At 43.4% G+C, this 11,242-nt stretch overlaps 1 protein-coding gene across 2 annotated transcripts in view; it reads left to right on the forward strand.

Moving 5' to 3' along the window:
* Vsnl1 (visinin like 1) overlaps window positions 1-6,544 on the forward strand; it is a 60,434-nt gene extending 53,890 nt beyond the window's left edge. For both annotated transcript variants that reach the window (XM_076833466.1, XM_076833467.1), the window contains one exon: window positions 6,347-6,544. In XM_076833466.1, the coding sequence (XP_076689581.1) occupies window positions 6,347-6,544 (198 nt within the window). The remainder of the gene's footprint in view (window positions 1-6,346) is intronic.
* The last annotated feature ends 4,698 nt before the right edge of the window (window positions 6,545-11,242 follow it).

Raw genomic sequence — 11,242 nt, forward strand, 5'->3', positions numbered from 1 at the left:
ACTGCCACCCCAATGTGCCCACCCCCACCTAGCCCAATCTGACCCTCACCAATAAGGCGTTCTGTCACAGCATTAGTTACCTACCCCCATGACCTCGTGTAAGAGAATGTCGTAGAACACACACCCCGAGGAGAAGGACTTGGTCAGCTCACAGCTGTATTTTCCTGGGACCTCACCCCAGGCCTGCAGTCTACCAGGCACTCAGCAGCTGATGTACGCCAATGGCTTTTCCTGACTGTCTCAGTGTGCTGGCCCAGCCCTGTCCTGGCCACTACAACTTGGGGAAAGAAATGCACTACTTGCTGTAGGCAAGAGTCCACCCTGGAGCTGGGGTGAAGGGCACCCAACCCCAAGGGCAGAAATTCAGGAGGAGTGGGTCCCCAGATGAGAATTGGTAATGATGATAAGAGAAGCAGCCCAAACCCAAGTGTCCCAAGCCCTCGGTGTCCACACTGTACTCTTACACCACTCCTGCTTCAGATCAAGACCTTTCTTTCCCCAGCCTGACCCACACAGAAAGATCTGGTTGCCGCCTCTAAGATGGGGCCCTTTCACTCACACCCTCTCTTAGGGGTCTGAACTCTCTTATCCTCCCTTGTAGCTACTTCCCTTCTATCCTCAGGGCTCCCTCCCCTTACAACATGCACAGTAAACTAGTATCTTAGCTTTCTATTGTCTCCACTTCATTCAATTAATATCCTCCCAAACCGGTTCTGAAAATACGGCATAAAAATTCTGAACATGTGACTTCATTTTTTCACCTTTCTCTTTTTTTTTTTTTTTTTTTGGTACTGGGGATTGACGTGGGGGCACTCAACCACTGAGCCACATCCCCAGCCTATTTTGTATTTTATTTAGAGACAGGGTCTCACTGATTTCTTAGCACTTTGGTTTTGCTGAGACTGGCTTTGAACTTGCCATCCTCCTGCCTCAGCCTCCAAGCCACTGGGATTGCAGGTGTGCGCCACCATATCCCCTCTACCTTTCTCATTCTTTAATCTTTGGTTCCTCTTCCACATTCCTCCTAGCTCTCATCAAGGTCACTATGAACTTCCTACACAATAGGCTTTTCTAAGTTTATTCCTCTTTTACTTGTCCACCCATCCAATTGATGACCAATCCCATCCTCCCCCAAACTCTTCTTGAACCCTTATCAGCGCCCATCAGCCAAAGAACACACCTGCAGTGTCAGTGACAAGTTGAGTTTATTACCCCTTGCCCTGAGGCAATCGTGGGGAATTCAGTAAGAGTGTAGGTACTTACAGGATATGGACTTTTGTAAGGTAATTTGGGGTTGGAGGACTCAGGGAAGTAGAGGTTCACTGTAGGTTGGGTACTTCCAGAGAGTGGGGATGCTTCTAGGATTAGGTACCTCAGCAAATTCCACATCAGGAAGGAAGACTACCCAAGACTCAATCTATAATTGGTAGAGAAGCTGCAGTCATTTATATTAGCAGGGATTGGAATGCATGCTATTTCGTGTTTTGTCTGTGTTCAGACATAATTACAGAGTGATTCTCTTTTTATCTTGCTCCGTGATGGTCACAGGTGTCCTGTGAAATTGGTCATGTTTTCCAGGCTTGGCAGTGAAGACCAGGCTAGCTCACAGATGCAGGGGCCCTGGGGACAGTACCAGGCCAGCTCCTAGATGTCTAATTTACAATTTACAATTAGATTTGGAAACTTGGCCATTGGTAAACTAGATAAGAATAGTTTAAGTGGAGTTGGGGGGTAAATCCCAATTGGAGCAGCCAAGAAGAATGGAGGAAGTACTGACAGTAAGCATAGAAAACTTCCTAAAGCTTTGCCTTAGGAGGAGAAAGATGGAATGACCTTACTACTGAATGTCCCAACAAGCTCTCTCTGCTCTGGATGAATAGATAAGAAAACATGGAGCTGGGGATATAGCTCAGTTGGTAGAATATTTGCCTTGCATGCACAAGACCCTGGATTCAGTCCCCAGCACCACACACACACACACACACACACGCATGCACGCACACACACACACCAAAAAAAAAGGTATATATACACAACAGAGTGTTACTCAGCCATAAAAAATAATGAAATTATGGATGGAACTGGAGACTATCGTGTTATGTGAAATAAGCCAGACTCAGAAAGCCAATGTTTTTTTCTGATTTGTGGAAGATAGGCCAAAACTGAGTGGTGGGGGAGGGGAAAATTAGGGGGGGGATTCCATCAAAACAGAAGAAAGATCAGTGGACTAGATGGAGGGGACTGAGGGGGAGGGAGAAGGGACAGGATAGGGGAAGACAGCAGAGTGTATGTACATGTATGAATATACCACAGTGAATTTAACCATTGTGTACATTCACAAGACACTAACTGTATATATAAAAAACTCCGACTGGTCAGAGTTAGAACATTCCACAGACTTGTGTAAGTGCAAAGTTGTTCTCCATTTCTCTATGGAGTTTCAACCTCTATGTACAGCGTGGTTTGTAGACACAGATTAAAGAGTCCCCTCTGCAGATTCCTGGAGTGCTCTCTCTGCATAGCTATCTCTCTCTGGTCTTCTGCCCCAGAAATTCTGGTTAACTCTGCCTTCCCCACTCAGCTTCTGCCTCCTCAATTCAGTGAGAGGTAAGAGGTAAGACCACCATACTGTGCTGCCTGGGCCTCCTTCCTGCTCTGTGGTCCAGAAAGAACCCTGGGTGGGAAGCTGAGCCTCAGGGCTCCTCTCCTTCATTACCCTCTTCTCAGGAATAGCAGTCCTGTGCTGCCAGTTGAAAACAACGGCTTCTTTTATTTTTGTCCCGCTTTCTAGTGCTCAGTAGAAGGCAAGTCAGTAGGGATAGCCCATCGTGCTTGGTCACAACTGACAGAGGAGTTCAGGCTTCTGCAACAAGACACCACACAGACTGGGTGGCTAGCAAACTGCAGGAATATATTCCTCATCCACTGGAGGCTGGGTGTCTGTGATCATGTCACTGGTGGATGGTGACAGCCTGCCTCCTGGGCCATAGAGGCACTTGGCTGTGTCCTCAAAAGACCCAGGGGGTAGGGGCTCTCTGGTGCCTCCTTCCTAAAGGCACTGATCCCATTCATGAAGGCACTGCCCTCAGGACCCAGTCACTTCTCAAAGACCCCACCTCAAAACCATCAAATTGGGGTGAGGATTTCAGCACATGAACTTAGGACACAGAGATTCAGATCACAGAAGGGAACTTTAGGAGTCAGACCCTGGGGCTGCCTTGGTGTTTGTATGAAAAAACGAGTCTGTGGGAATGACTGAGCCGGTAAACACCTGCCTGCTTCCTTCCTCTGGGTAAATACCCAGGATTTGGTAGTGACTCCTGCAGACTATCTTTAGGCTTCTGTTTTATTTTCCTTCTAGACTTTCCTCAAAAATCTCAGCTCTCAGCTGTTTCCACCTAGCCGGCCATGCCCTAGCTCCCACCCCTTCCCTCTCTCACATCACCACCATTCTGCCAGGTTTGGGCCCTATCACCTGTGCCATTGCATATCTTCCTGTCTCCAGGTCCCCTCTGCTGAGCCACCTTGACCAATGCACTTACAATAATAGCGTTTGCATTATAGCATTTCTGTCCTTCAATAGCTTCTCATGCATTGGACCAAAAACCTTTCCAGAGCAGGACTACGTGTCCCCAGGCACAGCTCTGCAGCTCTGCAGCTATCTCAATGAGATCCCTCGGTTGGCATTCCTCCTAGCGCCAACTGGTCTGACCACCTCTGTCTCCTCACCCATGATACGTGCCTGGGTACTTGGGCTCAGAACACTCCTTCTGCCTGGAATGTCCTTCATGGCCCTGTGCCCACCCAAATCCCCTCATCCATCCAGGTCTAGGTTCTCTGGCCTTGTTCAAGATGCTTTCTTGGCCTACTTCACCCCAGAATTCTTACCGCCTGTTGGCTCCTGTGGCTTGTTGTTGACCATTCTCTAAGGGCCAGTTTCTCTGCGAGGTGGAAGAGAGAGGGATATGAAAAGACACAGCCTGCTTTCTGAGAGCCTACTGACCCAAGAGCCAGTCCTCAGAGAAGAGAAGGGGCCCTGAGAACAGTGAGGATGTGCTGGTATTGGAGGAGGGACCATTGGGAAGAAAGAAGAGGGAAGGACAGACAGTGCAACCTCGCTGAGGGACGGCATGTCTGACCTGAAGTGCTGAGACCAGAGCTAAATAAGGGGTCTACCCAGTCTGGTGAATGAAAACATAACTGAGACTTAATTATTTCTTCTCAGGAAGCAGAGTGTAACATATCCTGTTTGAAAAAAGAGCATACTAAACACCTGGATGCTCGCAGGGTACCCCATGAAGTGTACACCTGAGGGAGGGTACGAGAGTCACTGATGGCACCCTGACATTTGGTTTTGAGTCTGGGGTGCCCCTCCCCTGCCTGGGTCTCTGCATGGGGAAGGTCCTTTCTGTGTCATCATATTCAGTCCACTGCAGGGCTGCGCCTTGGCTGTGGTCAATGAGACCATATTTCAGAATTGCCAGCTGAGGCCCAGGGAGCTGTGTCTTGTTGCCCTGGCCTGAGCAGTAGTGCCCTTGTCTTGGCCACTCTCCGCATACCTCTGCCTCATGAAAGGACTCTTGCTCTCACCTTTCAATGGACAGAGTGAGGATAGCAGCTTACATACAGATAACCTGGTTCTCTCTTTAAAATCACAGTATAAAGCAGTCTCTGCCTGGCCCATGGTCCCCATTCAGGTGACTGAACTAATCTGGCTCCTGTCTACCAAGTGTCCACAAAAATGAAGCTTCAACAGTCTGCCTCTTTTAAAGACAAATTCCTTAGATTTTTTTCCTCCATAGATCAACACAATCCAGTTACATAAATACACAAACACAAAACAGCTAATCTCAATGGATATTTAACTTGTTAATAAGGCATTTGCTAGTAGTTTACTCTCCCTGGTTAGCATTTTTAAAAACAGGTTTATTGAGTTTGTAGTTTATACAACATAAAATCACCCATTTTAAGTATGCAATTTAACAGTATTTTAGTTAACTTATAGAGGTATGCAACATCAACATAATTCTATTTTGAACCAACTCTGTTCCCCCCAGTAAGAGCTCTCCTCCTGGAGGCCTGTTCTGAAGCTCAGTTAATCACCATTCTACTTTGTCTCTGTGGATATGGTTTTCTGGACATTTCACAGAGATGGGATCATACAGTGTGTAGCCTGTGTCTGGCAGTGGTGCAGCGGCTTCTCTTTCTTCTTGATGCATACTCGTGTTGTAGCATTTGTCAGTATTTCATTCCTTTTCATTGCCAAAATAGTAGTCCATTGCATTAGGTATATCAATAATATCGCTTTGAACATTCTCATGCAGGTATGTGGATAGATGGGAATTCATCTTCTTAAAGCACTTCTCTAAGAAAGAGAACTACTCCTACTTAGGAAACACTCAATGAAAATTATGGACAATTGATTGACGTGGAGAACTGGAATCTTCTCCCTCTCTTCTTCAATATACACACTCCTTGCTCTACAGATCTTCCTAAACTAACTTCTTTCAGAGCCCAATTTTAATGGTACACCTGGCTCTGTTGTCATAACACACTGTAAGTTCCATACTGACTGGGCCCATATTTTATTTGTTCTTAAATCACCAAGGCTCGTGTTTGGTGACTATCATCTGTACTTCAGACTCAGAATATTTAAAATCCAACACAGCATTTTCTTTCCTGAACCTGTTCCTAACCCATGATTCTTGATTTCACCACCCAGCCACTGTTTCTATTCATTTTCTCTAGTCAGAATCCCAGGAACCATCCAGAATTCTATAGGTATTTGACCACCAGACTCACATTTATATCACTCTCTCATTGGAAACCATCTAAGGAATAAGCTTAAGTTCCTTTCCATACCTAGAACTTTGTGATCTGCTTCTTGCTTCCCTCTCTCCAGCTTCATTTCTTACCAACACCACACTTCACCCTTCCACCTACTGCTTCCTAACTTTACATCCCAATCTCCTACAACTTTAAATGAATTTTTTTTTCATTTAATCACTATTTATTGAAGACTTACTGTGTGCCAGGCATTGTGTCAAGTCCTGAAGTTACAGAAGGGAGCAAAACACATAATCCCCCAGCTTCACAGAATGAACCCTCTGGTGGGGAAGACAAAGCAGTTACTATTCTAATAAAGTGAGAGATGTATTATGTTGGGGAAAGTGATATATATGGGTTGCCATGGGAACATGACACACAGGAAATGAACCTTCTCTGGGGAAAGAGAAGCTAAGCCTTGAAGGATGGGTAGGATCCAGTCAGGTGAAGGGGAGGCAAGAAGAGCTGTCTGCTCTCCTGGGTTTTCTGGTAATATCGTCTACAATGTTCTTTTCCCAAGGCTATCTACAAAATGGTGGGCACTGTGATTATGATGAAAATGAATGAGGATGGCCTTACGCCCGAGCAGCGAGTAGACAAGATTTTCAGCAAGATGGATAAGAACAAGGATGACCAAATTACATTGGATGAATTCAAAGAAGCTGCAAAGAGCGACCCTTCCATTGTATTACTTCTCCAGTGCGACATTCAGAAATGAGCTGATGTCAATGCTATGGACTGCACAAAAGTCTCAATGTTCCATTCAGTCTGCAGCTATTCTCTCTCTCTCTCTCTCTCTCTCACACACACACACACACACACACAAATATTGCTTGGACTACCTATCAAGGGACTTGCTTCTTGTGTTTGAAACACTTGTGTGCATGAGAATGTCATTTGCTAATGAATTTTAAAAGCATATATTATAAAACAAGACAAACAACCTGCCACAATGTGATATGTGTAATATCATTTCATAAAAAAAAAAACATCCTCCTCCAAAAGCTGGGCAGAAATGTGCTGCAAAGAGCTATATGATTTCTTGTACATGTTTTGCTAATGCTCGTGTCCCCTTGATTACATAATGTTAGTAGCACTGAGACCCCCATGGTAATGTAACTTAACTATGAACTGTGTCACCATTCTCTTGTAAAATAGTTCTGGACAGAGACACAGACGGGCCCTTGGCTCCTGCATCTGGTCCACACATAAGCGCTTGTATTATCGGTGAATATAAATGTACTACATTTGCATGCCTTTTGGGTTTGCCTTAATTCTTACCTCATTTGCATCCTATCAATCTGGAAAGAGCTGTTTTGGATGAATGCAATATAAAACTTTAAAATCCTGCTAAATGACTCACTAAGTATATCTATCTATATATACATATAAAACAAAGATATTATTTATTGAAAGTAAAAAAGAAAAGATGGAAATGTATTGATTTCAAAGGCATTCAAAAGGTGGTAATAGATGTCCCAAATAAATTTATAACATTTGATTTCCCCCAATTATTGCTTTGTAATTTTAAATTTGAAACTGATGTTCTTTATTGTAATTGTTAGCTAACAACTTACTAAATCCACCCTTAAACCTGCACCTTTGGAATTTAAAGAATTAATGCCAACAAAAGGGAAAAACCAACCTGCCAACTTTTCATCCAGGCTCCTCATTAAGGGACAATTAATGTGGCATGTAATGTTTAAAGAAAACAGAAGACTTGTTCATTCTGAAAAATTGCTCATTATATGACAATAAACTTTATCTCAGTGTGACTTTTGTACTAACAACTTACTATGTTTTATACGACCAGGTGGAGGGCCCATCTGGTGGGCTGAGACATGTCCTCCCACATAAGCCACTAGGAAAGACTTCTTCTTTCCAAAGCAAAAGTACACTAGTTTTTATTTATTTATTTTTAAAACTTGTTGTTGTATTTTTTTTTTATTAGTTGGTCATGACAATACAAGGATCTTGACATATCATACATTTGAATCAAATGGGGTATAATTTCTCATTTTTCCAAGAGTACAGGTTGCAGAATCACATTGGTTCTACGGCCACGTATGTACATACAGCAATACTAGTGTCTATTTTATTCTGCTGCACTTCCTATCCTCCCTTCCTCTCCACTAGTTTTTATTTTTAATCATGGAACAAAACTCTTCCCCTTTGGACCTTGAGAAAGGAAGGCAGGCAGAGGAGATTACCTCAAGAATTCCAGCTGGGGATATAGCTCAGTTGGTAGAGTGCTTGCCTCACATCAAGGACCTGGATTGGATCCCCAGCACCACAGAAACAAACAAGCAAAGAATTCTAAAAGCAGTTTTGCATTTTCAGAACTTACCTAAAGTTCAATTTCTTCATACAGTGCTGTCTCAGTGGTACTTTCTCTGACGGTGAAGCATCTGTATCTGTAGCTGTCCAGAAGCTATATGTGGCTATTAGCACTTCCAGCATGGCTAGAATTTTAAACTTTAATTAATTTAAGCCTAATTTGCTAGGTATAGCTAGTGACTCCTATATCAGATGCTGCAGCATTATATTATTCATTCAAGCACTTTTTTCTCCTACTACAGGGGATTGAACACAGAGATGCTTTACCGCTGAGCTACATTTATAGCCCTTTTTAAATTTTTGAGACAAGATTTGGCTAAATTGCCCATGCTGGACTTGAATTTTCAATCCTAGTGCCTCAGTTCCTGAGTTGCTGGGATTTTAGGCACATATCACCACGCATAGCACAAGCACTTTTTATTCAGTGCCTTGTTTCCAAATATTTTTCCTTTGTCTTTGGATCATTAAATGATAGTAGAGACCAGGCATAGATTTCATTCACCCACTTAACAGAAAACTGTGACCAAGGAAATCTTTCTACAAACACTTAGAAAGTGTTTGTAGAAACTTAAACATGGGTGGAACTCAAATTCTACCCAGAGAAATTATAGATGCATGTGTTAATAGAATGTCCTAGTGTCCTTACCTCCTGTGCATGGTGAGCCAAATTGTAGAGAGAGGTCAGGGAGGTTCAGTGCCTCCAATACTCTTTGCCTACACTGAGTGAGGATGGGGTGGATGAGGAGGGACGCTTCCTTTGGATGGCATCTGGTTAAGTAGGCTCTGGGTCATTTCATCACGACAAGTTTTGATCATCTACTACGCACCCCAATGCTACCTTTTGTGTGTGTGTAGGAGACAACCATCAAAAATAGACATATGCAGATATCAAATTGTAAAAATTATGAAGAAAAATACAGCAAGGTGGGAAGAAAGGCAAGTGACAGGACACAGTGGTGGCTCTTTGCACGGTGTGGTGTTGTGATGGTTGAAATAAGACCTTCTGAAGAAAGGGAGGGAACCATGTCACTATCTGGGGCACTTATGGAAAATGTACTCTCCAGCAGACTGGCCAGTTCTTTTCATAAGTAAAATGTAGAAACTGGAGCAGCAGATAAGAATGTTGTTCTGGAGCTCACTGCTGCTACTGTGCAGACTGCCTGGCAGGGATCCTGAAGAAGAGCTGGCAGGACTTACAAGTGTACATATGCCCTCTGACCCAGCATCCCCATTCCTGAGTATATTGCCCCAAGAAACACTCACAAAGGGCCACTCAGAAATATGTTCCAGGACCTCTGTGGTGGCTGCAGTGTGAGTATTGCTTCATCACTAAACTAACAGGTAAGTAAAATATGGTGGATGGCCCTACGGCATACTTCACATGAGCTGGAAACAATAGGCTGATGTACCCATGGCAACATGGATGTATTTTTTAAAGACTGAGTGGAGGGGGAATGTGATCTGCTTCACAGAATAGTATACATACAAACAAAAATGTACATTTTCACAAAAGAACCCCAAAATCACATAAGATAAAGGAAATATCACATTATACTGGTTTCTATGGGGGAGGACAGCAATTGGGCTGGTTTAGTTACTATTGCTCCACAAAAATTCAACCCCAAAACCCAGTGGCTTAAAATAGAAACAATCATTTTATTGTAAGACTCTGGTGCAGCTCCAGTCACTTGGTAACTGGAGCTGAAATGGGCCGAAGCAGCAGGAAGCTGGTGGGGATCTCTGTTCTCAAATCATTACCAAGGGCTAGTTGTGCTACCTCATAGCACGGCTGCCTCAGAGCAGTCATACTACTTCTATGGCAGTTCAGAGTTCCAGTACAAGTATCTGGTGCAGTTGGAAGTTTCACCGTCCTTTTGATCTCAGAAAAACATGGACACAAAGTATCACTTCCATAGCATTATATTAGTTATAAGAAAGGCATATACTGTTCATAGTCCAGAAGGGAATTAGACTATCTCTTGATGGAATGAGGAAAAGATTCTAGAAGAACATGCAGTATGAAAGATATTGTCATCTTTGTTAAACAAGCTGCCATAGTGTACCTCATAGCTACAGTTCACATTTCTTCCCATACAAGATATGTTTTCCCAAGAAACCACAAAAGCCTCCTACCATGACTCAGAGTCAAGCTTGAGGCCCAGGATCTTATCATGTCAAGGCTTGAGTACACCACACTGAATCCCATTATTTATTATTATTATTATTCTCCTTCTCTTCCTTCTCCTCTTTCTTCTTCTTCTCCTCCTCCTCCTTCTCCTTCCCCTCCTTCTCCTCTTCCTTGTCTTCCTCCTCCTCCTCCTCCTGTTCCCCTTCCCCTCCTCCTCCCCCTCTCCCCCACTCCTTCTTCTCCTTTCTTCTTATTTTGGTACCAGGGCTTGAACTCAGGGTTACTCAACCACTGAACCACATCCCCAGGCCTATTTTGCATTTTATTTAGAGACAGGGTCTCACTGAATTGCTTAGAGTCCCGCTTTTGCTGAGGCTAGCCTTAAATCCTCCAGCTTCTTGATACAATGACCTGTGAGCCAAATGGATATCTATCTGCTCCCCTCTCCTCCCACAGCATGAAATGGTATAGGCTTGGAGAAACTGCCAGGCATATATTTCAGAAGATGAAGGAAATGAAAAGCACCTGTCTCTAATCCACAGCAATTCTGAGCTCCATTTTCCTGATTAGGGCTCAGACCTATTCTCTGGAGATTATTCTCCATGGCTCTGCCTTTTGTGCTTACTGCTATCCTGAGCTGTCTTTCCCTCTTAACAAAAAAAAAAAAGCAGTCTGTATATAGTAGTTTTCTGTCTACGGATTGCCTACTCATAAAAGTTCAGGTGTACAAAGTCTTCATTTGTACTGTGTCTTACTCTTTCAGTTAAAGATGACACAATTGTTTTAAAAGCTTTATGAGTTTCTTATAAAGATCCACTGCATTAAAAGACACTTCTTATGAGATTGCTCTTCTTAATACCCTTAGAAGTCCTATTGCTTAATGGAGAGGGCCTGAAAGACACCCTTTTAGAAGTCAGCCTTTGGTCTGAAAAGTTCTAAAACTGATGCCTT

The sequence above is a fragment of the Callospermophilus lateralis genome, chromosome 14, assembly GCF_048772815.1.
Source record: "Callospermophilus lateralis isolate mCalLat2 chromosome 14, mCalLat2.hap1, whole genome shotgun sequence".
NCBI classification, from domain to species: domain Eukaryota; kingdom Metazoa; phylum Chordata; class Mammalia; order Rodentia; family Sciuridae; genus Callospermophilus; species Callospermophilus lateralis.